The sequence below is a fragment of the Schistocerca cancellata genome, chromosome 1 (genome assembly GCF_023864275.1).
Source record: "Schistocerca cancellata isolate TAMUIC-IGC-003103 chromosome 1, iqSchCanc2.1, whole genome shotgun sequence".
NCBI lineage: Eukaryota > Metazoa > Arthropoda > Insecta > Orthoptera > Acrididae > Schistocerca > Schistocerca cancellata.
In genome coordinates this window covers 760,472,219-760,499,309 of record NC_064626.1, presented here as the reverse complement: position 1 = coordinate 760,499,309, position 27,091 = coordinate 760,472,219, and the positions used below count along the sequence as shown (strand labels likewise).

Here is a 27,091-nt window from a genome sequence, read left to right as displayed (position 1 = left end):
TTGCATTTTTTTCATCTCCCGAAGTTGTAATTTACAGATTTGTTGACAAAACTGTAAAGAAACAATTGTTTAGTTTCCACCATTCCCCCCCCCCCCCTCCCCTCCTCCTCCTCCTCCTCCTCCTCCTCCTCCTCCTCCTCCTCCTCCCAGGGCACACAACTCTTTTATGAGTACATGCTTGGCCAACATGGGGCCCAAGACCTTGCAGTGCATCTTCCATTCTAGCACTGCAAGCCCATTCTTCTTCTGTTCCTTTTTTGCCTTTGCCTATCCATGGGGATGGTATTCTTGGTACCAACCACATTTGGATTTTGTTTCTGATTTTGGACTTTCCCTTTCTTTCTTTCTTTCTTTCTTCTGACCCTTGCACCCTCTTTCATTTTAAATGGCCTCCATTGTTCAGTTTGATGTACCATTCCCTTTCCAAATTTTGCAGAAGTGTGGATCATGTAGGAATGGTCACCCTTGGTATATGTTCCACCTTTGTGAATTTTTTATCTTTGCACCCTTCCTGGGTTGCAATGGTAATATGCCAAAAACCCTTTAAAATCTTAAACTATTCTGTCATCTAGCCTTTAAAATCTAGAACTATCCTATAATCTTATTGCTTAGAAAATCGGATATGACAATAAAATAGAGACTTATTTAAGAGAATCACCAAAAAGAAGTGATACCTAGACAAAATAAAATTGAATAGATTATTATATTTATGGATAATATAATATGAGGTGACTAATGAAACAACAGTGATACCAGATTGTATAAAGTTTCTATTTTGTATAGAGTATTTTACACCTTTTATGAGATGTGATGTAGATGGGATAATAGTTTTTTTAAGAGTTTTTTCTCCACTGTCCTTTTTTCACTAACAATAGCCACTGACACTATTATCACAGAGTTACATAAGTACTCCATGGTCCTCTCATACACACTTTTACTAAAACTTCCATGGATCGCCCAACAGGTACTTGTTGGTGCCGTTCAACTGCCGCGTCTACATTCTTCTTGTGACTAAATTTCAAACCTGCGCACACAAACATGTGACACGCAGTAGGTAGGATTCTGTCATCCCATACTCACATTTAAAATGTCGTGTGTTCGAGATGGTAGAAGGCCGAGTGGTTATAGAATTTACATCGAAATTCTCAAATCATTACATATCCCCCCGCCCGATCGGACACGCGATATTTTGTACATAATCACTATGTAAATAATATCATACATAATAACAATTTCATATTTTAACAGAAATTTTCTTTCAATAACCGTGAATAATCTTTCGTTTACTACTTTGCTATTCTCTCTCGTAGATTAAAACTGAAGAAACTGCAAAAAGGTGGGAATTTAAGGAGATGTGACCTGGATAAACTGACTAAACCAGAGGTTGTATAGAGTTTCAAGGAGAGCATAAGGGAACAATTGACAGGAATGGGGAAAGAAATACAGTAGAAGAAGAATGGGTAGCTTTGAGAGATAAGCAGCAGAGGATGAAGTAGGTAAAAAGAAGAGGGCTAGTAGAAAACCTTGGGTAACAGAAGAAATGTTGAATTTAATAGACGAAAGGAGAAAATATAAAAATTCAGTAAATGAAGCAGGCAAAAAGGAATACTGGCGTCTCAAAAATGAGATCGACAGGAAGTGCAAAATGGCTAAGCAGGTCCTATGAATCTGATATTAACTTTTCTTGTGCACTGGCAGACCAGTATTTCTCTTTAAACTTCTCCCCACCGCAAATCGGTCACCACTTCACTAGTTAACACAACATTAGGTGACGTTACCCGTTTTTCTGCTTTGTCCTGAATAAGCTTGACTTCTCTCCACAGGTCATCTATGCCCTTCCTGGTATCAATAAGTTTGGAAGAAGCAATAGGCGAATCATACCCGGATGTTACTCTCTCGGTGACTTTCCAATCTATAATTTCTTCAACTTGTTCGTCAAGACTACTTACATTTGTGATATCAGAGCTTGCTATTTTCTCTTTGAAGCTTCTTTCTACATTGTCTACTCGTGTACTTATGCCTGTAATTTGCGACTGAATGAGAGGCATTAATTCATTCAGCTTATCTGCATTCTCTTTTAAAGTTTTCAATCCCTGCTTTACAGTATTAAACATTACATATATTTTCAAAAGATCCTAACTTTTCATTGATTTTGGATTCTACAGTATTACATCTGTCTTCAAAGTTAAATTCCAACTTTTTTGTTAGATCTAGGAAATTGTCATTTTGTTACTTACTAAGGTCAGTAAACATTTGGTTTACATGACTGGCCAAGGAACTAGTCAATTCATTCTTTAAATCTATTTTAAAATTATCTACTTTGTAATTTAATGCATCGAATGCAGTCTTCATAGCACCCATGCCTTCACATAGATTACTAAATTCTTTACTTTGTGAATCGACCTTGGCATTTAACAAACATAAAGTTTCACTCTGAGCCTTCAATTGAGCATTTAATTGAGTACTTAAAGCTTCATTCTGGACATCTAATAGAGAATTCATTAAGTCCAATTTTTTCCTTAGAGTCTCATTCCGAGCAGTTGAAGCTGCACTTTGGGCTTTGATTAGATTTACTAACTCAGACCAGTCAGGCATTTCTTTGCTGACTTTCATAGCCATGGCTGGTTCTTGGGTTTCCTCAATTTGTTGTATGTTATCCATATTCTTGCAAGCTTTAGATCTTGTAAGCATTTAACTAACTTTAAGTATGATAACTACACTAATAAAGTTCACTGAACAGTTTGTACCACTTTGTACTAAAACAATAAAGTTCTGCTTTATGCTCACCCGATGGAGAATTTGCGCTGCGTCGGTGAGTGGATGTGGAGACAGGTCAGCACCGGCGAACAGCAATTGGTGCCGGCGGCGTCGGATGTTGGTTTCCGCGTCTGCATCCCCGCGATGTGTGCGAGAGCTCTACACTCCTCGCACCGGATCTTCTTAATCGAAGTGTTTTAGGCATATTTCTTCTTAGAGAAACACACTGGAATCTTATTCTTTTTCTATTTCTCAATTCAAAATGTTGCTCCTTTAAACACTTGAGCATGTTCCGTTGTCTCGGAGTAATTTCTTTGTCGTATTTGGTTTAGTTGCTATGGCAACATACAACAGCTTCTTTCCTCATTTTTTGGTCTTAGAATTCCTGTTTTTTCTGTCCTGTCATGTTCACCATGTTCTAACGCTTCGGACAACAATTTAAGTGTGAAGTGGATATACTAACTTCCACTCCTTTTATGAGACGACTTGTTATCCGCAGCTGATCTTCCTCACTGGCTTCTGGAATCTCTTTAAACTTCTTCTCCGAAGAATGATGCTAGATACAGGAATATTGAAAATTCTCCCTCTACTTGTGACGTAAGTAGATACTCAAAGGTTACTTTCCATCAACTAACATCTATTAAAACTTCATACAGAACAGAATTCTCACTTCTCACATAAACATCTGACTTCTTGTAAGTCACTCATATCGTCTCATGTTAGAAACAAAGTTGATTACATTTGCAAACGAGTTGGCTTAATAACCATGACTCTGTCACAGGATTCATAAAATACGTCTTACCTGTAGCATGGCTGGAATAATGGTCTTTGTTAAGAGTTCTTTCTCCGCTGTCCTTTTTTCACTAACAATAGCCACTGACACTATTATCACAGAGTTACATAAATACTCCATGGTCCTCTCATACGCACTTTCACTAAAACTTCCGTGGGTCGCCCGACAGGTCCTTGTCGGTGCTGCTCGACCGCCGCGTCTACATTCTTCTCACGACTGAATTTCAAACCTGTACACACAAAAATGTGACGTGCAGTAGGTAAGATTCTATCATCCCACACTCACATCTAAAATATCATGTGTTTGAGATGGTAGAAGGTCGAGTGGTTATAGAATTTACACCGAAATTCTCAAATTGCTACACTGTGACCAATGGCTACAACAAAGTTATCGAAAACTTGCCCGCACAGCTCGATCTGTGTCTCTTCGATATTGGTACCTGTGCACGCTTCATTGTAGCACACAGCTATTATTCTGCCATTGGTCTTTCCATTTGCAGCCTGGTCTTACTCTCCCCACCTATTGAAATCTATGATAACCCGTGTGACAGTGATCACTTTCCTATTGTCCTGTCCCCCTCCTCAGTGTCATTCACCTGTATGTCTGCCGAGATTAGCTAGGAATGATGCTGACTGGGTATAGTCACCTCTGTCACTGGCCTTAGCACGCTGACACACATAGGTATTGATGCAGCTGTCTAGAGTACAACCACAGACATTCTATCCTCAGCCAACTTCACGATCCTCTACTCCTCCCTCGCGATCCCCACCCCCCTCCCTGTTGGAAGACAGTACACTGGTGGACCTCCAAAATGGCCATGGCCATTAGAAATGACATAAAAGCTGATTGTTCCCATAAATGACACCCATTGAGGGAGCAAGTTATCACCTTCAAATGGCTCCATGGTTGGATGCCGCCTAATGAAGCGATGGAAACAAGAGTGCTGGGAACAGTATGTTACTTTCATTGGACTACATACCCCCCTCAGGTTTGGCCAAAGATTTGATACCTCTGCAGACACAAGTCCTCCTCTGCCTCCCTCCCTCTTCCCTCAGGTGTAACTGATGTCTCCGTGAATTGTGTTGTGTACACTGATCCAGGTGCTGTCACTTAACATTTTGCTTTGCATTATTCCTGAGACTGTGTGTCTGAGAATTAGCAACCTACGTTTTCTGCCCTCAAACAGCTGGTGGAGTGAACTCGCTTGCCTTTCACTACATGCCACCTGAAACCATACAGTGCTCCGTTCAGTGGGTGGTAATTCCTCAGTGCCCTAGCCCTTTGTCCTGACACGGCTCAAGGCCCAGTTCATGTCGTTAGGCAAATGCGGAAACACCTGTTTGATGGATTATCAATGTCACATATGTAGGGTAACATATCACTTGGGTGAAGTGATGTATTGCAAGCATTATTCGAACTGACGAATTGTGAATTGACCACAACCTAGGAGGATGGAAGGAAGATACAGGAAGTAAAGAATGAAACACTGTAACCTCCTCATGAGTTAACTGCTTAATTTTCTGGAAAAGTTTCAGTCCACAAAGAATATTACCCACAAAGAAAGGCGATATTGATCATTGTAATTTACCTCAAATTTATGTTGGAAGGATTCAGTAAGTTAAAGATGTGGACTGTATGGCAACTTAAATTTGGACTTCATTTCTGAGAGACTGTGGGTTCATTGGTACACAATAAAAGGAAATTACCTGATAAATTAGCATTTCGTATTACATCATTGGCAGAAAAGTCCCACAGGTAAAGTTTTGCATCTCCATTCACACAATAGCTGTAAATGAAAAGCTGATAACTACATACTATTAATATAAATGGGTATGCTCTCAATTTGAATAAATTGACCATAAGTGTTCAGTGAATTCAGTATATTATTAGTTAATGAGACTAATCTATTGATGCGTACATAGTAGTAGTTGGAACAAGAAAGATAACGGGAAACAGCAAGGCTTCTCCTTGCTGCTCACAGAAAGAAAATGAAGGATGTGCCTTCCTTTATTTTTAGCGATCTTATTGCAGTTAGTTAAATATCAGTAGTGGATTCTTTGATCCATTTAAAAATGTTACATATAGAAGACAGAAAAAGAAAACTAGAAAGAATGATGATTGCTGTTCTAAAAAGTTTATTTTCATAATGAATTAGGTATCCTGCTGTTTAGATGTATGTTTTGATGCTTAGTATATGCATGCTGAGACAACGATAAACCTCATGCCATGTTCATGGTATCTGCTCAGCTGGTTTATTCTACATGTACGTTCATGGCAGAAAGTATGTCCCTTTGTACCATTTATAAGGGTTTCTTCCCACTCGATCCGCGTATGGAGCTCAGGAAGAATGATCGTTTGAATGCCTCTGTGCGTGCAGTAATTATTCTAATCTTGTCCTCGTGATCCATATGTGAGTGATATGTTTGGGACTGTGGTATATCCCTAGAGTAAACATAGCCATAGGAACTTCATTGATAGACCTTCTCAGCACACTTTACATCTATCTTAAAGAGTCTTCCCGTTCAGTTCCTTCAGTATATCTGTGATGTTCTCCTACGAATTAAACAAACCTTTGACCATTGGTACTGCCCTTCTCTGTACACATTCAATATGATGTTCTCCTACGAATTAAACAAACCTTTGACCATTGGTACTGCCCTTCTCTGTACACATTCAATATCCCCAGTTAGTCCTATCTGGTACGGGTCCCACACACTTGAGCAGTATTCTAGAACCAGTTGCACTAGTGATTTGTGAGCAATCTCCTTTGCAGTCTGTTTGCACTTCACCAGTATTCTAGCAGTAAACAGAAGACTACTACTTGCTTTACCCATAGCTGAACCTATGTGGTCATTCCCTTTCATATCCCTACAAAGTGTTACACCCAGATATTTGTATGAGTTGGCTGAGTCCAACAGTGACTCATTGATGTTATAGTTTTTACGTTTTTTCATTTTGTGAAGTGCAAAATTTACATTTATGAGCATTTAGAATAAGTTTCCAGTCTCTGCATGGTGTTGAAATCTTATCAAGATCTGACTGAATATTTATGCAGCTTCTTTCTGGTAGTACTTCATTATAGATGATTGGATCATCTGCAAAAAGCCTGATTTTACTGTTAATATTGTCTGCAAGGTCATTAATATATAACACGAACAGCAAGGGTCTAAACACACTTCCCTGGGGCAGGCCCGAAATTACTTCTACATTTGATGATGATTCTCCATCCAAGGTAACATGTTGTGTCCTTCTTACCAAAAACTCCTCAGTCTAGCCACAAATTTCACTTGGTACCTTATATGATTGTATTTTTTACAGTACGCTTTCAGAAAATCAAGAGATACTGCATCTACTTTATTGCCTTGATCTAAAGCAAAGACCAATGTGAGAAAAGTGTGAGTTGGGTTTCACACAATCTATGTTTTCGAAATACATACTGGTGGGCATTGAGGAGATAATTCTGTTCAAGATACCTCATTATGTTTGAGCTCAGAATATGTTCTAAGATGCAACAACAAATCAATGTCAAGGATGTTAGATGGTAGTTTCATGGATCAATTCTACTAATCTTTGAGAGATCTACGATAGAGTATAGTTAGAAAAGGGGCAAACTCTGCTGCCAGTTCAGTATAGAATCTGACAGATTCAGTTGAGGCCTCTAGCTTTGTCCAATTTTAATAATTTCAGCTGTTTCTCAACACCACTGAAACTAATACTTATTTCATTTATGCTTTCAGTGGTACGAGGATTAAATTGGGGCAACTCTCCTATGTTTTCCTTTGTAAAGGAACATTTGAAAACTGAGTTAAACATTACAGCTTTTGCTTTGCCACCCTCTGTTTCATTTCCTGTCTCATTCGCTAGGGACTCGACACAAACTTTGGTGCCACAAACAACCTTTACATATGATCATAATTTCTTTGAATTCTGTGAAAGATTGCTTGACAATGTTCTGCTGCAGTAGCCATTGAAGCCATGATGCATTGCTCTCTTGACAGCCAAATGCATTTCATTCAGCATATCTCTTTCTGTAGCCTTAGTCCTTGTTTTACATCTATTATGCTGTAATTTCTGTTTCCTTGTAAGTTTCTTTACAGTGATTGTTTACCATGGAGGTTCCCTCTCATTATGAACTGTTCTATTTGGTACATATCTGTCCAGTGACAACTATTCTTTTAAATGTGAGCCAGAGTTCCTGTACATGCTTCTGCCCTGTGTTGAAAATTTCAAGTTTCTCATTGAGATATGGCACTACTGATTTTTTTATCTGGTTTACTGAACATCTATACCTTTCTGCTTGGTTTAGTTGTCATGCTCACTGATAACAGTTCCATTGTAGACATCCTCAAAGAGGTCTGGTCTATTTGTTGCCATTAGATCCAATATATTTCCATCATGAGTGGGTTCCTACCTAGTTTTCAGAGAAGACATTTAGTACAGTTTCACTGGATGTCTTTTCACACCCAACGCTAACAGAACTGTAATTTTCCAAATTAATTGTTGGATGAGTAAAGTCTCCACCAATGATTATAGTGTGATTGAGGAACTTACATACAAGTGAATTGAAGTTTTCTCTAAAGTTGTCCGTTACATCAGGAGATTGGTCTGGTGGGCAACAGAAGGATCCAATCATCGTTTTATGTAGACCCCTGATACTGAGTCTTACCCAATCAATCTCACCTGAAGCTTCAATTTCTGTCTTGGTGGATTTGATTTTCTTGTCTACTGTGACAAGTACACCACCTCCATTTGCCTATCCCTTTAATGTATAGTTAATAAATTTTTCCCAAATACTTCACTGCTAATCAACTTCAGGTTTCATCCAGATTTCTGTACTTAGTATTATATGAGCTTCACTGCTTTTCAAGAGCACTTCAATCTCTGGCACTTTGTTGTGGTGAATCCTTCAAAAGTTTGCCATTAGGATTTTAATACTCTCATCTGTGGGAGGCATTTCTTTCAATCTTACACTGATACTTCTAGCTTTCTGAGCTCTATCACTATCTTAATTGGATGGATAGTCACCTGATCCAAAAAATACGTTGTACGCACCCCACACAATGTCAGCTAACTTAGTAGCAACTTCTGACGTGTTGTGCACACCTGACCCATTTAGGAGGACCCTACAGTTCTCGACGCTATTGTGAAAGGCCAGAAAGTCACAGCCTAGCTTGTCACAGAACCTTCAAAGTCTGTGGTTCAGTCCCTCCACTCATCTCGGGACCAAAGGGCCACAATCTGTTCTGGGGAAATGGTGCAAATTGTGAGCTTAGTTGAAACTCTGAGTGCAAGGCTGGTCTTCTCAATCTTCTCTGCCAGTCGCTGGAATGACCCAACAATGACTACTGAGCCCAGATGTCAGTCATCATTTGTTCTGACATGGGCTACAATTCCAATTGGTTGCACTCTGTTTCCTCAGTGACTGCCACAATAGCCCCTTCAGCATGTTGAATGAGGCTCTCAAGCATTCACACTGAGTGCATCTGTTGTCCTCTCCTTTCCCCTGCAGTCATTCCCCTAAGAGTTACCATCATTCACCATTTGTTTGAGCAGCCGATGACTAATAGACCCTATCGTTTCGCATTTGCCTCCTCCTGACACCAGACAAAACAGGTGAAGTGAGTCCCATTTTCCTGTTGTCAGTTTCTGTCTTGGAGACACAGTGTGCGCCATAGAGGAAGAGCGGCCTCGACAATGCCTAGGACGTCATGGGCACAAGCGAAAACTTGTTACATGGGTACACTCAATTGAAACCCATTATTTAAGACTGACCATTTTTAGATTTTCTCCTTCTCAATTTTCTGCAACGTTCCAAATAATATATCAACTGTGTAATGTACAATTATTGAAAACAAGAGTAAAATGTGTGAGGCACTGTTAATGAGAACTCTTGCATTCATTTCGAGAGCCGGATGACGGACTTATACTCTTAATCTCCAGCAGTAAGTGCAGCATTTTGAGAAAAGAAGTTCAATCAGAAGAGGTTGGCAAGTGTGCTGAAATAACAAGGTGAGTAAGATTAAATAACAGGAAGTTGTAGCTCCTGATCAGACTTTACTTTGCCACTCAACAGCACGATAAAGCACCAGTGGGGCATTGCATACAGCAACTGTCGACGTCAACCCAGAACAGATATGGATAGAAGCAAATAAAATTTAAGAACAACAAATAGTAAACTTAAATCTGAAATTTTAAAGAGAATTTGTGAATTTTGAATGTGCATATTTGAAGGGTTTAATATGTTATCAGTAGCAATGAAGATAAACAGCCAAAATTACACTGCAGTGCATAAATCAATTGACAGCACTACAAAACAAGACTTTTGAAGAGGTTTGAATAGTTGACAAATAATTATTATATCCTTCGACCACAGTTAGACAATGGATCAGCATTGCACATCTAAGCCATTTTCAATCACACTGGGAGTGAGGATGAATTCCCATCTCAGTGGCGAGGACGTGTGGTTGCCGCAGCACTGTAACTGGGTAACCACCCCCTTAAGATGGCCATTTATTGTCCAATTAGCCTCATTAAACTGCAAGTTGCTTGAATCTACAGTGATCCGACAGCTATGTTGATACCTTGAGTCTCAGGGCCTTTTGGCTCCAACTTAGAATGATTTTTTCCAAGGCTGTTCTGCTGCTGACAATTTCGTCTGCTTGAAGTCTGCCATCTGGGTGGCTTTTGCCTGCCGACAACGCCTTATTCCTGTCTTCTTAGACTTGCAAAGGACTTACGACTCTACATCACGTCATCACATCCTCATCACTGCACTTGAGTGGAGTGTCAGAGGCCAGTTTGACTCTTGTCTGGCTTATCATCACACCATAGTTTCTGCGGTCAAGTTGGTGCTTCCTACAGTACCCTCCACTGAACGAGAGAATGGGTCTCACAGATCTCTGTATTGAGCTTGTCCCTTTTTTTGGTGGCTATCAATGGTCTACTACAGCTGTGGTGTATACAGTGTCACCATCCTTGTAAGCTGACGATGTTTGCTTTTACTATTGTGTCTCAACTGTGGATGTTGCTGAATGCTGACTACAGGGTGCCATACAAAAGGCGCAATCTTGTGCTCTCACCCATTTCTGTCGGTTTCCGGCCACCAAGACAGGTCATTATACTGTCCGTCTTCAACCAGAACTATAACTCGGCGACCAGTTGCTCGATGTGGCAGAGTCTTATTGCTTTTTTGAGACTGAAATTTGATCCCCAGTGGATGTGGCTTCTGCGTCTTCAAAAGCGTTGGTCACACCTTAATAATCTTTGCTGCCTCGGTAACACGCTTCTGTGGCTTTACATAGCTCTCATACTGTCCCATCTTGATCATGGGAGTCTTGCATATGGCTCAACATCCCCTTCAGCATTACAGATGCTGGACCCGATACAGCATTCTGGGGTCTTTGATTTGTGACAGGTGCCTTTGGACTAGCCCTGTGACCAGCCGGCTCATCGAGGCTGGTGTCCCTCCACCATGGGTCAGGTGTAAATAACTGCTGTTCAATTATGTGAAATGCATTTTTTCCTCCCCTAGCATCCGAACTATCATGGTATTTTTGCAGTCACGATCACAGTTTCCCTACAGTGTCTCTACTCTGGACATGACCTTCCCTCGCACTGTCACCTCTTATCGGAGTGATCGTGTACGGCATAATCTGTATCACTTTAGGCAGGGGGACTACCTTCATAGTCTCGGATATTATTGAATTTAGCATATGTAAAAAATCCCTGCCCTGAGTTACAGGCCTCCAAAGATGCCATGGCAACACCATTTTAAAGATGCGAATTTTCAATTTTAAAAAAAAATGCTGTATCTCTGTAACAGTTCTAGATATTTTGTTAGAGCTTTTTTTATTTGAAAGGTAATTGGTTTATGATTACAATGGTATCCTCCATTTGGACATATCTGTGGAAGTTCTTTTACTGTTGCCTTTTGAATTTTTTTATAATTTACAGAAAAAACAAATAAACATTGTAATAAAGAAATTGTTAAGAAACTACTTCAGTGAAGACATCCATTACCCTAGAAAGTAAAAAAAAAAAAAAATTTAAAGTAAAACGTGTCCAACTTAAAAGTAGAACCTCTCCATTACAGAGAATATAGTACTACATGATACTAATTAACAGAAAAAAATCAATTTTATGGATTGGCATTTTTGAAAAAAATCCATAAATTATAAAAAAGTTCAGAACACTATAGTAAAAGAACTTGGACAGATAAGTCCAGATGGAGGATTTCTTTGTAATCATAAAGCAATTATCTTCCTGATAAAAAAAAAACAACAAAGTATCTTGAACTGTTCTGGAGATACAGCATTTTAAAATTTTTTCCGAAATTCACATCTTCAAAATGGTATGTGTTGTGTATTCTTTGAAGGGCCGTATCTCAGAGCAGATATTTTTTTTGGAGAAAACAAAAAATATCTGTTCCTTACATAGTCCTTCATTTTAACATATGCTAAATTCAATAACATCCGAGACTATGAAGGTAATATTTTTTCCTAGCCTGCCTGAATTGATATGGACTATGCTGTACGCTCCCATGGTGTGTACACTCTGGTCTTCAGATCAGGGGAGGGGAAGTCACAAGAAGGCAGTGTGGCTGGGTACATAGTTTTGGTGGAGTTTCCTAGAGCTGGCATTGTCTGGTTTGATGCACATGACTTTTTTCTTGTCCTTTTCTCTTTTTCCCCAGCTTTGTGAGCACCCTCATGCTCTGTGTTCAAAAGTTTTCGGCGAATGTGCTATTGGGGAAACAGTGTTTTGAGTTGTTAAAAAAATTAAAAAGTGGTGATTTTGACATGAGAAACGATGAGCATGGGAAACCACCAAGAAAGTTCGAATATAAAGAATTGCAGGCCTTGTTAGGTGAAGATGATACTCAAACTTGACAGGAACTTGCAGAACAATTGAATCTGAAGGCTGTTTCTCTTTGGTTGAACGCTACGGAAAAGGTGCAGAAAGTGGGAAAAAGGGTTCTGCATGAACTGAATGAAAGACAGCAAGTAAATCGAAAGACTGCTTGTTAAATGCTGCTTACCACATAAAAAGAAAGTCATTTCTCCATTGAATAGTGACAGGTGAAGAAAAATGGATATATTTTGAGAATCCTAAGTGCTATAAATCATGGGTGAATCCAGGCAAACCATCGACATCCACTGCAAGACCAAAACGCTTTGGAAAGAAGACAATGCTTTGTGTTTTGTGGGATCAGAAGGGTGTCATCTACTATGAGCTGTTAAAACCTTGTGAAACCATTAACACTGATCGCTACCAACAGCAAATGATGATTCAAATCGAGCATTATTTGCAAAAATACCGGAATAAGGAAAAAGGCAACATAGTAATATTGCTCCAAGATAACACACCATCACACCCAGCAAAATGGGTCAGGGAAATGCTAGAGGTATTCAGTTGGAAAATACTAGGCACGCGGCTTATTCTTCAGACTTGGCTCCTTCTGATTATTGTCTATTTGCATCACTGGGACACACTTTCACTGAGCAGTGCTTCAATTTGTATGAAAATGTACGAAAATGGCTTACTGACTGGTTCATTTTTAAAGAACAACTGGTTTTTTTTTGCATGACATTCATAGCCTGCTGGAGAGGTGGGAGAAATGTGTAAATAGCAATGCAGATTATTTTGAATAAAATATTGTTTCAGTTTCAAACAACGGATGTGTAATTATTGCAACCAAATTCCGGTTTCATACTTCTATACCTGGTATACTGTTGTTCAGATGAATACTGCATTGTGGCTGGACTGAGACAACCAAGGGACACATCTTCCCTCTGAGGGAGCTTGGAGGAAACTAGGGTTAGCTGTGTTTGGAAGTTATCAACCTCCACAAAGCAGCCTGGGCAGGTAGACTGCACTCTGACCAGTAGGAACATAGAATAGAACTGGTGACATTACTTTCTGAACAAGCCTTGTGTGTGAGTGCCACATGTCTTCCCGAGGGTAAGACAGAGAAATTGGTCATCACGCATACGCAAATTATGATGCTGAAATATATAATTTGATTTTGTGTAATTAAAATGTTATAGTAAAATATTGTAAATTCTGTGCAACAGCTTTGCAGCAAAGTTTAAAGATTTGTTTCATCAGACAATAAAAAAGCTTGTTTCATATCATGTAGTTTTGAGTTCTAGTGGAACTGGTAACAGTGGATAAGTGATGGAACAGTTTTAAAAAAATATCATTGTGTTACTAGTAAAGGAAAACTTGTGTACAAAAACACGCTGTTCAGGAGATTTCAGAATTTCTGTCAATTAGAACCTCAAAAATTCAGGGAACTCTTTTGATGGAATAAATTCACCACCTGGACAGAAAGCAGTTGTCTTCAGCTTTGGAATTTTTTCATGATTTGAAATCCAGGCATATGAAACACTTGCTTTTCTAGGCACCAGAAAAAAGTACTTGCGTATTCATCACTAATTCTATCTTTGAGCTTTTCTTGAATTAAAAAAAAGAATCTTGTGTTACACATAACTGAGGTAGGATTATCAGTAGTCTCAACTCAAGGTCCTACCCACAAGACTGCACAAACCTCCAACTGTGGATGTTGTGGAGAAAATATGGGTAGCTTCAGCCTTAATTGATAGTGGGTGTGGTAAGTGAACCGTAAATTCAGCAGAAATCGGTAATGACTCCTGTCTGGAATAGTGCTATACTGTCCTGATTAAAAGTACATCCATTAACTTCTCTGCAAAGACTAAAATTTTTCTAATGTTCTGCTCTAAATTACATTCTTATTCTTCTTTCCACATCACCTGTAGTTGCTATTTGCAGCCTCCCTATTGCCACAAAATCCTGATTAGACACTACATGCCTTACTAACCTAGATTGATGTACTACTTCATACTGCATTCTCATCTTTTCATGAATTTACTCATAAAAAGAATACACACATTAAATATTCAACAAAATAGGTGTGGAATTAGTGTACTTCATCACATGGGTAATGTAAGTTCTGTACCTCAGTGGAATGACTAAAGTAATGTGCTGATGCTTTCTCATCATTCATATGGCTTGATTACTTGACATTTATCTCATCCTCACTCCTCCTCATTTATTTTTTTGTGTTACTGTTACATAATTTATTTTGCCTTTTTCTCCTACCTTCATGAGGTGTGACTTTCTTGATGGCAGCCAGCCGGGGTGGCCGAGTGGTTCTAGGCGCTACAGTCTGGAACCGCGCGACCGCTATGGTCGTAGGTTCGAATCCTGCCTCGGGCATGGATGTGTGTGATGCCCTTAGGTTAGTTAGGTTTAAGTAGTTCTAAGTTCTAGGGGACTGATGACCTCAGAAGTTTAGTCCCACAGTGCTCAGAGCCATTTGAACCATTTCTTGCTGGCCTAGCTATTCATTTGGTTTCTTTGTTTCCTGTGTATCTCATTTTTCTCTTTTTCTGTCATTTATACCTCTAGTTCCAGCCAGTCCACACTTTAGGTCATGCTTGCAGACACATTCTTCTGCCACATGTAGATTCTCACGCATTCAGATCTTCTCTCTTGTTAGCATGACATTGTTTCCTGCTCTTGTGTATTCCCGTTGACCAATGTCCTGGATGACTTTCTTAGTGAATAGTGACTTTCTCTAAATAGGAATGTTTTCTTTAAAAGAGAAAAATATTAACTAAGATTCCAGTTTAGCAGTTGTAGTCCTTGAGAAAGTTCTGTTTAGTTCCTGCATATTGGCTCTTTCAGTAACATTTCTTTTAACCAGATTTGAAATGGTATCTTCTAATATTTGCAATTAAACTGTCTGCATCTATGATACAGTGTTATATCACAAGATAGCAAAATGATCATCAGTTTTTATTTTTTGTCTTCTCTTCATGACCATTGAGATGCTTTGCCTGTTGGATGTAACAGTTACCGCATTGTCTCTGTCGCAAATTAACATTATTTCAAAATATATGTACATGCTTCTAGGGGCTGTATAGGGTGCTTAATAGACAAAATTTTGAAAAGGAACTGATGTCTGGAAGTATAACGTTACATATGTGTAAGTTTAAAGATTGGATAACTTTCAACTATACCACTTCACGGTATGTGCACAAACTGAGATGAAGGCATAGTCATCAGTCCCTGTTGTAATGAAGACATTGCATATCATTTTAGTCCAATTACAACAACAGCTGAGAGAAACTGGTAAGTTCACAACTGGCAGGGTTGACTGTGGTGCTCCTTGGGCACACCGCACTGTGGACTTTGCAGAGGACATCCTTTTGTTGTGTAAAGGAGAACCCGATGATGAGTCCTCGAAACATTGCCCGTACCGTGGGCTCCTGTAGAGTGCACAGGTCAGAGCTCATTATCTCTACTGTGTGTGTACCATGAAGTGGGAGATTTGAGTGTCATCTGATCTTCTAACTTGTTTTACATCCAAATGATACATTTTCGGGTATGATGTTCCTTAACAAAACTTTATCGGTTAAGTCACCTCTGCAACCCCTAGAAGCCTTTAATAGGAATTGTGAAACACCCTGTACGTTGTCTGGTGAAATAAAGCTCTCCAACAATTTTCCAATATCTTAAGGATGTATAAACAGAATGTTTTCAAATAAATCTTGTTGGTTTGTGCTTGTACAAAGTGTCATCTCTTGTGCAAACCATCTGTAAAATTTGATGATGTGAAATTTTGAAAATATATCAGCCAGGTATTTCTCAAAATTCCAGCGCTGTAGATTCCCCCAATACCAAAAGTGTGCTGTTAATGGTCTCTGATAAGGCTCTGCCTGAGCAAAATATTGATTTGCCTGAGGAATCACTTAAGCAGATGCAATGTCTTTTTCTTAACTTTTCTTATTCAATACTGCTAACAGATTAACCAGGACCAGGTGCACCTATGTATAAAGTGCACCAACAGATAAAATTGTTTTGTTCAGTGTTGTTTCACAACTGTGAGCCCATAGCAATTCCTTCGTTATTGCTTCAACTAACACAGTTACAGATTTTGTTGTCAGGTGTCCAAGTGAGCAGCAGTTTATATAAAATTAAACAGCAAGCTAGGTGAGAAAAAAATTTACGACCCAGGGAAGAGAATGACACAGATTACGAGCTAGCAGCATGATCCCACAAAGAGGCCATTGTCTACAAGATGATTACCAATGAAATAAGCGGTTGGCCGGGATCTGATGCAACTGCACTCCTTAATGATTTGAGTGGGTCATTGTTGTGTAACACCTGTCCATGGCAACAGTGAAATATAATGAAAGCTTGTTTAATGAAACAATGCTTTAGCTCATATTATTTATTTTATCGTGGTTTGATTAAACTAAGATTAAACTGTGATTTTGCTTATACACGTTTACCTTGGCAACATAAAGACAGCCATTCTGTAAAAGTGTATGAAGTGTGCCGTATGACCACTCGTCATGAAAAATGGTGCACCTGCTCAAGGGTTAAGTTGGACTTTCAGATAAACCAATATAGATTGCTGCTCTGTAAAATGAAATTGTTTCTCGAGTTCTTGTCCAGTCAGTCTAAAGATTAAGGGAAGTAATGAATAACACAGTGTTGTATGTGACGAATGTTGCCAAACTGGGACAGCAGGAAAAAATAGTAAAAACTAGTAAACGTTTCATACACAACTAAATGTTTTGACATTAATAGTCAGCCTATGACTCATATTTTCTATAGTGTAGTTCATTACACCAAAGTTACTCTTTCTGTTAAGTAATTATTGTTGCAGATACTGAAGTTGAGTATTTATCCATCAGTTTGTCCTAAACAGAAACTAGCAGGGACAAACTTCACTGATATGAAATTTCTCCAGCAACACTGTAACTTCTTCAGCATCCATTATGATGTAACGTTCCACATTGGAAAAGTGGGATTTACATGACAAACTAACTACTGAAAGTTGAAATAGGCCAATCAGATACAACGTGTCAGATACAGTGCTCAAGAAGTTCCACTTGTTTATTTAGTAGCTCCTTTGTTGTATAATTCCTCTCTTAAAAATAAATAGTAGCATACCCTCTTTGTTATTATTAATATTTGATTTTCATAAAAATTATAGACTGAGTAACTGAATGTTTTATCTGTGTAAGTAATAGTCCTTTTATACCAGTTGCTGAAATGGTTTAACACTGATCATTGGTTCTCATTTTTAATGGGTAACCTCATTATTAAACAGTTTCCTTTTCTGCTTTCCAGTTTGAAATTTTTCAAGGCGGGTGAAAATGAAGGCGTGAAATATAGAGGAACAAGAAGTTTGAAAGCTTTTTCGACTTTCATAGAGGAGCAATTAGGTATCACAGTCCAGGTAACATTACCATTAGTTATTTTACAGAAAGGAAAATATCAATATTGATTTTATAGCATGTTCATATACAGAATTGAGTCATTCTCTGATTTTTGTACATTATTTTTGAGGATACTGAACTTAAAAGAAGACCAAGTTCCCATTTCTTTTCCTCACTGAGAAGAGAAATGTGCATTTGGCTAGTTTTCTTAACGTCATATAAATAAGCTGATGGAAAGTACTTGTGGAATGTAAATAATTTGAGGAATAATGGTAACACCAAATGGCTGAGGTGCTGATTTGTTGATAGGCTCATAAACAAGACAGAACTGTGCTAGCTCTTGGTTGAATCCTCCTTCAGAGCTTGAATGCACGCATGCACATGCACATACACTTGTACAGTTACATTGCCCTTACACATATAAATTCATCAAGCATGAATATAAATTAAGGATCTAGGTATGTCCTCATCTGTATTTCACAAACAAACAATGCTGAAGTGTGTGGCATAGACAATACATTGTGAGCTTATTCCTATTCCATGTGCATATTGAGCATATGAGGAATGTTTCATTAAATGTCTCTGCCCCATTGTAATTAGTCTAACCTTGTCACTGTGGTCTGTGGGAAACAGTACGTAGGCTGTTGTAGTGTATTCCTAGATTCTTCACTTAATGCTGAATTTTGAAAATAGGTATGTAGGCTTTGAGAAGAACAGTTAGCGTCTATCAGGTGTCTGCCGTTCAGTAAGTTTCAGTACATCTACAATGTTCTCGCTTGGCCAGACAAACTTTTGATTATACGTGCTACCTTCTTTGCAAATGTTCAGTATCCCTTGATAGACTATTTGGCATAATGACAGTACATAATTTAACCTGAGAATAACAAGAGAATAGTAATTAGGAAATAAATGTGTAAAACCAAAAATGTGTGTCCTTTAAACATGTGTGAAACATCAGTGGGCTTAGGACATATCACTAAAGGACTTTATATTGAAATAGACAAGATGCTTTACAAGTCTATAGTACAGTAATTTCTCAAGGGTGTCACTGTCAGCAAAAGACATTGTGTGGGCTGAAGATAGCTCCACAACAAATCAAGGATCAGAACCCTGCTGGAGGTAGTGGAAACTTGCCGTGCAAGTCAACATTTATGTCAGTGGACCCTGCCCAAACCATGCATTGCATGCACCTCCCCATGACAGTTGTTCACACTGTTCCACAACAATAACTCCACCAGCTCTTCTATCTGCATCATGATGCCCACTGGTGCTTACACTATATTCCTCTCTCCTGAAAGGGCCATGTTGGGCCAAAAATGGCCAGGCTTGGGCCGTGACCTCTGGTTGCAGAACCGGAGAGAACACGGTAGACCCGAGCAGTAGACCAATCACTGAAGGAGACAATGCCGTTGCCACTGGTTCCACTGGAGGACAGCAGGTTGCAGATGTGAAGGCAACAGTTGATCCACTGGCGCCAGCAGAAGCAAGTCCACATCCACTGGTGGAGGAGGAGCAGGAGGGTGATTCAAAGTCCACGGGCTCCACATTAGGAGACATAGGAGCGAGCCTTACTGGGGCTTGGTGAAAGGAGAAGGGTGGCAGGGCAGGGTGTGAAGGGGAGGTGGGGTCCTATGGGGAAGCACACCATTGCAAGTGGGAGCCTGCACCTGGAACAGTGTTGCTAGTAACACTGCTGCCCAGGTAAATGGAAGACAGCGATGATGATGAGCCAAATGGGCGTGGGTGTAACTTACTTGCATGTCTCATCAGCTGCTCCTGGCTGTTATCCAGCACAAACAACTTCTAACACATGCTGAATACCATTGGAAACATACAAGTCATGAAACTCTTGCGACACAAGTTGGTGACCTTTATTGGACATGAATGTCCTGGGTATCCCTTGATAGCAAAGATGACCTACAACATGTGAACAGTGGTAATCAGCTATATGGAGGACAACTTTGCCACATACAGAAAATTTGATGAAACATTAAAATCCAACAGCCACATACTGCCCAAAAAAATACTTGTGTAATCAACATGCACCCTGTTCAAAATGTGCTCCAGGACTGGCCAAGAAGGAATTGGTGCCATCTGGTTCTGTGTATAAGCCTGCTCCAGATGTTCAATGTCATGATCAATCACTGACCAGTAGATATGACATTGTACCCATGCCTTCATATGATATGTACCCCTACCCCAGTGCAAAGCATGCAGCAGCTGGGATATGCGAGAAAACTGAGTGCTGAGGAGAGCGGAGGGGAAGGGGGGGGGGCGGGTAATGACGATGACCATTTGAAATGATTGTTCCTCTTGTGCAAGCACGAGTCGATCATTTAGGAGGAAAACATATGCCACACCAGTGATATAGACCTGATAAAACATGCTGCAGCCAATGGGTCTGGACAGCTGAAACACTTTTCTGTTAAAGTGGGTCAGCGGCCGTGGTTGTCACAACCTCTAACACTATCATTGGAAATCTGACAGGATTTGGTGCAGAGTGTCATCCAACACGAACACGAGAACCTCCCGCTGACTGAGCGCTGGACCAGCAGCTGCGATAGTGCGTTAGCATTTGCTCGCTGGGCACTGGAGCAGTAATGTATTTCATAGCAGTGATTACTGAGAAAGAGGGGCTCACATCCACCATTGGTGGGCAGTCTTGTCTGGCAGCTTGGAATGAGGGCAAGTAAGGAAACCAGTGGCTTGCAGTCAATGATGAGCAGAAATCATGCCCCGTGAAAGAAAATGTGAAACTTTTTAATTTCAAATAAAATAGCCAGCTCCTCCTTTTCCACCTCTGAATAGTTATGCTGTGCCACGGAAAGCATCTTTGATGTGTAAGTGATAAGTTGTTTAGTGCCACCAGGGTTTTTGATGGGACAGAACCACACCAATGCCATACTGGGATGTGTTACAGGGCAGAGTTAAAACTTTACCCATTGTAAAAGAAGCCACAGAGAAAGCAGAACACAAAAACACTGCTTGAGGAACTGAAAAGCTGGTTGAAAGTCAGCAGACCAGACAAACTTAACATCCATTTGGCAAATCTATTAAGAGGACGGCAGAGGTGCACAGCCTGTGGAATGGACTTAGAATAAAATGAAATCTTAAAAAAGAGAAGCTCCTGCAGGCTCTTGGGCACCAGCAGATAGATGATGGTTTTGATGTATTCATCTGTAGAGACAAGGCCAACTTAGGTAAGCATAAGTCCTCCAAAAAAAAAATTCACCTTGGACTGAAAAAACTACACTTCTTAAGTTTGCAACAAAGACCATTCTCCAGAAGGTGTTGAAAACCGCCTGTAGGTTTTGTAAATGGTCCTCTTGCATGGAGCCCATCAAGATAGTTTACGCGACAGGGAATGTCCTGAATCAATTGCTCCAAACAATGTTGATGAATTCTTCATGCAGATGAGATTCTGAAAGGCACGTGGTTTAACTAGTAAAGCCCGAAGGATCAAGAAAGTCTGAGAAGCTGTGTCTAACTGCAAGTACAGGTATTTATCACACAAGTTACAACTCAACAGCACTGCAACTGTCAGTGGTGTCAACATACACTTGACTTGGTGGGTGAAAGGTTGCCTAGAGAACCCTGTGGGGCACGAGGGGGCCGTTCATCATGCACACCTAATTTTGTCATATGCCAGTTCTCAGAAAGGATGTCCCTTACCACTGCTTTCGGCTCATGCGATTGTTCATTCTGGGAACATTGGCTAAAGAAGTGAAACTTTCTGGCAGATAAAAACTGTGTGCCGGACCGAGACTTGAACTCGGGACCTTTGCCTTCATGGGCAAGTGCTCTACCATCTGAGCTACCCAAGCATGACTCACATCCCGTCCTCACAGCTTTACTTCCGCCAGTACCTTGTCGCCTATTTTCCAAACTTCACAGAAGCTCTCCTGCGAACCTTGCAGAACTAGCACTCCTGGAAGAAAGAATACTGCAGAGACATGGCTTAGCCACAACCTGGGGGATGTTTCCAGAATGAGATTTTCACTCTGCATCAGAGTGTGCGCTGATATGAAACTTCCTAGTAGATTAAAACTGTGTGCCGGACCAATACTCGAACTCGGGACCTTTGCCTTTCCTGGGCAAGTGCTCTACCATCTGCTAGTTCTGCAAGGTTCGCAGGAGAGCTTCTGTGAAGTTTGGAAAGTAGGAGACGAGGTACTGGCAGAAGTAAAGCTGTGAGGATGGGGCGCGAGTTGTGCTTGGGTAGCTCAGATGGTACAGCACTTGCCTAGCTCAGAAGGTACAGCACTTGCCTGTGAAAGGCAAAGGTCCCGAGTTAGTCTCAGTCCGGCACACAGTTTTAGTCTGCCAGGAAGTTTCAAAGGAGAGTTTCCTGTGTTCAGTGGAAGGCTTCGAATTTTGCTCAACTTCATGCAACTGTGCTCTGCCGGACAATAACAAGGTGGCTTTGTCCACTGGTTCAGTGATATGCCTTATGTGGCAGTACGGTGAGAACCAGTGCAGGTAATTTTCCTGACCTCTGTAGACTCATTGAAACTTGCAGGTGGTTGGTGCTGGTGGGGGCCTGGGGAGAAAACTGCATGGTGGGCACATGGCCTACCACCTGCATGGCATGGGCATGAAGCAACTCTGCTTTCTGGTTTAGGGACGCATGCATCTGTTCATCCTGCTGCTGCTGCTCCTGGTCCTTCTTTAGGCGCAGCTGTTTCTGCCAGGATTGCAGAAATTATGGGTTCGTAGTGACCCAAAATGGTAAAAAAATTCAGTCAGCAGATCTGGCTGTACCATGCATTGCATGTGCCCCCATGGCTGGTGTCTGCACTTTTCTGTCCTGATAACCACACCAGCTCACCTACCTCCAGTGTGATGTCTGCTGGTGAGGATACTAAATAGTCAAAAGGTAGTTCATGAATTCTCCCTGTGAATACGTCCTGACATAAAGAAACATTAAATATCTGAGCAAAGTCATTGTTTAATTGAACTGAACATTACTTTAAAAATTTGCAGGAAAGAGAAGAGTGAGTGAGTGAGTGAGAGAGAGAGAGAGAGAGAGAGAGAGAGAGTGTGTGTGTGTGTGTGTGTGTGTGTGTGTGTGTGTGTGTGTGTGTGTGTGTGTGTGTGTGCTCTGTACTTAAGAGAAGTATATATTCTGATTTTATTTTGGAGTTATCTCTAATGGCTGCTGTGTTTCAGGACAGTGAAACTCAACCTAAGGTACCTGAACCAGTTAGTGGGCTTGTAGAACTAACGGAAGACACCTTTGAAGACCATGTGGCGAAGGGTAGACATTTTGTCAAATTTTATGCACCTTGGTGTGGCCATTGCCAAGTAAGTACATGTATTTTAGAAGTACAGAATCTTTTTGTATATCTGAGTATAAAAGCAAAATGAAAAACAAAAAGTAGCAGTGGGTGAACATTATAACATTAATTTCCTCCAGCGGTGGTTTAGGAGGCTGTTTTTGTTTATGATAAGAAACTTTATTGAAACTTTATAATATTGATGGTAATAGGTCTGCATACTGTAAATAAATCTCTTACAAATTTTAACACTTTTCATCTACAGTTGTCTGCAATATATTGACTATGTCTCGATAAGTTCTGCTTGGGAATCTGAATTATGTGATAAGTAAAAAATATATCATATGAACATGAAAGAAATATATTAGCCTGTAAATGACTCTTCCCATTGCCTCTTGTCAAACTTAGATGTGTCTTACAAAGTGAAAGAAAGAAAAATGGAATTGGCAAGTCCCAAGGTTTTTGGTGCCAAGCTATGGATGACGTAACTGACTCCTCATTCAGGAAGTATCAGAACTAGAACACTGGATGTTTAAAAGGAAATGTCAAGTAGTTGTGGAGTTAGGTTTACTATTACAAGGGCAGTTGAATGAGTGTAATGCTCTCACACCTCACCAAAATTAGGTCAAGTGGTGGGACATTGTAACCTGTGAGGGAGGTTTTGAAAATTAACCAATCATTGAAACAGTGACATCACTCACCTGAAGAACAGAAAATTTGGCTATATCACTAACCTCTTTTAATATTGACAAATTTCATTTCCATGGAAATATAAATTGAAAGCACATCTCCATAAAATCTGATAGGTATGTTGACTAAATGTATGTGTCCTCCATTAGGGTCGCCTATAGAAATAGTGTACTGTCCAAACCAGCTTTCTTTTTTACAGACGCTTCAGATTTATCAGTGAATAAGTTGTTTCATAATGGTGCAACCGGCCAGTGTGGCCGAGCAGTTCTAGGCGCTTCAGTCTGGAATCGCGCGGCCGCTACGGTCGCAGGTTCGAATCCTGCCTCGGGCATGGATGTGTGTGATGCCCTTAGGTTAGTTAGGTTTAAGTAGTTCTAAGTTCTAGGGGACTGATGACCTCAGAAGTTTAAGTCCCATAGTGCTCAGAGCCATATGAACCATTTTCATAATGGTGCTCAAGTCTTGCACTACACAGGATGGTCCCACAAGTCTGGACCGGGCTAAATGTCGTGAAACTGGTAAGGGGTGGGAGTGGGGTGGATGTGGATAAAAGTAAAGGGGTGGGGGAAGCATTTTGGGTAACCTGTGAGACCAATCTGCCATCTCGCTATCCACCACATTGGATCTAGCTCACATTTATTCAGTGGAACGGGGGTTGGGGCTAATGTGATACATGTTTTAAGGGTAGAATTTGATGAGAAGCATAATGGTGAAGTCTGTTTTGCAGTACTTTTGATAGGTAAAAAGTTACGCACCATTTGTTATAACGTGTGTAATTCGTCATGAATCAAGACATGAGTGGTGTGCAACACATTGCAAAATGAAGTACATTATATGTTCTTCAGATTAACAGCACACCTGTAGTGATGGGAACAAAACACGATCAGGTTTGAGCATGCTGCATGATGATGAATTGCATATGTTATAACAAATGATGCATAACTTTCTACATATCAAAAATATTGTGGAATGGACTTCACCATTGTGTTTCTCACTTCCACCAGCTCCCCACCCTTACGCGCGTGCTCTCTCTCTCTCTCTCTCTCTCTCTCTCTCTCTCTCTCTCTCTCTCTCTCTCACACACACACACACACACACACACACACACACACACACACACACACACACAAACTCTGAAGAAATGTGAGCTGAATACAATACGGCAGCTACCAATATGGCAGAGCAGTTTCACAGGTCACACAAAAAGTTTCCCCCCACCACCTTTTCCATATTCACCCCATGCCTGCCTCTTACCATTTTCATGACATTTAGCCTGGTCTCGACTTTTAGGACAACCTGTAAAGGTGTAAATGACGGTTATGAAGCTATAGCAGATGATACACAATATACTTGCATGTTAAATTCTCACATAATTTTGACTTTTATCACATTTATGTAAAGGAGAAAAAATGTTCGTACTAATTAGGAAAAAAAGTAAGAAAAGGAAATGTTGTTCAACTGATTGTTCCATTTTTGTTGAATAGCTGATGTATCTGAGATATTCTTGCATGTATGTACAGGGTGTAATTAGTGCAGTTAAGTTCCAATTAGCTTTCCAATCAGTGGTTAGTTGGTATTTATTAGGTATGTGGCTACCCCCAAGTGGACACAATCTCTCTTACCATCCCACCGCACGTCACCCCCCCCCCCCCTGCCCCAACCATAAGATAAGAGTGGGGGCAGTGAACAAGTTTCTTATATAAGATAAGCTTCTGAGAATTCAGTAGATTATATACTATAACTGGATAGATAAGAAATCTGCTCACTACTCAGCTAGCAGAAGTAGGAGAAACACACATTACTTGTATATTAATTACTGCATTTGGTTGTGATGTCTAACATTTGTGACAAAAGAGGTGTTGAACACTGTTCCATATTCTTCTGTGCTTGTTTCTGTTGAATTCGTATGGTCATTTTGAACATTTTTTTTATTAAGAACTTAACCAGGTTACATTTTCAGCAATATTAGGAAAAGGATAGATAGCTACTCACCATCAAGGCGACCTGTTGTTGTAACACACAGCGAAAAGACTGTTAAACACAGTTTTTGACCAAAGCCTTCTTCAGCAAAGAAAACACCACACACACACACACACACACACACACACACACACACACACATATTTACACAAACAAGCTCATTCATGATCACTACCACCATCAGCTCTGGCCAGAATGCAACTATCTTGTGAATAACAGTCTGGAGTGGAGCAGGGAAGGCAAGGGACAGCAGGGTATGGGTGGTGGGAGAGAAGAGTGCTGACTGGCAGGGCATGTAGGTATTAACTAGCAGCCTGACGAGACTGCCAGTGCAACGTGGGGAGGTGAGGTGGTGGGGGGAAAAAGTGGTATAGAAAAGGAGAGTAGCAGGAAAAGGGAAAGGATGGGTGGGTGCAGGGGCCATGAAAAGGGAGGAGGTGATAGGATGGAGGGGGAGGAAGCCGTTAGGTAGAGGGTGAGCATTACCGTAAGTTGAGGCTGGGATGTTTTGGGAGCAGAGAAGTTGTTGTAAGGATAAATCCCTTCTGCACAGTTCAGAAAAACTGATGGTAGAGGGGAGGCTCCAGATAGTGCTGTTTGTGAAGCAGCCATTGAAATCAAGCATATTATATTGAGCTGCATGTTGTGCCACAGGGTGGTCCATTGTTCTGGGCCACAGTTTGACAGTGGCTGTTCATCCTGGTGGACAGCTAGATGGTAGCTGTACCATTATATAAAGCTGTGCAGTGGTTGCAGCAGAGCTGGTCTACAACATTGCTGCTTCCACAGATGGCATGGCCTCTGATGGCATAAGATCAGCATGAGACAGGACTAGAATAGGAAGTGCTGGGTGAGTGAATTGGGCAGGTCTTCCACCTGGGTCTTTTAGAGAGACATGATCCCTGTGACAAGGGGTTGAGATTGGGAGCGGCATAGGGGTGGACTAGGATGTTACGGAGGTTGTGTTGGTGATGGAACATCACTTTTGTGGGGATGGGAAGGATCTTGTGTAGGATGTCCCTCATTTCAGGGCATGAAGATGGATAATCAAAGCCCTGATGAAGGATGTGGTTCAGTCATTCCAGTCCAGAGTAGTATTGAGTGACAAAGAGAGCACTCTTTTGTAGGTGGCTCTTGGAGGTGGCGAGGATTGGAGATGTCTGGGGAAGTGGAAGAGATGATGTTAGGTTCTGAAGGAATGAGGATAGGGTATCTTCACTTGGAGTCCAGATCGTGAAGATATCATCAGTGAATCTGAACGAGACCAAGGGTTTGGTGTTTTGGGAGACCAGAAAGATTTCTTCTAGATGGCCTATAAACAAGTTGGCATAGGTAGGTGC

At 40.5% G+C, this 27,091-nt stretch overlaps 1 protein-coding gene across 1 annotated transcript in view; it reads left to right on the top strand.

Moving 5' to 3' along the window:
• LOC126186379 (thioredoxin domain-containing protein 5 homolog) overlaps positions 1–27,091 on the top strand; it is a 106,534-nt gene that overhangs the window by 12,253 nt on the left and 67,190 nt on the right. Inside the window, exons 3-4 of the mRNA XM_049928203.1 lie at positions 17,717–17,825; positions 22,975–23,109. Coding sequence (XP_049784160.1) covers positions 17,717–17,825; positions 22,975–23,109 — 244 coding nt within the window. The remainder of the gene's footprint in view (positions 1–17,716; positions 17,826–22,974; positions 23,110–27,091) is intronic.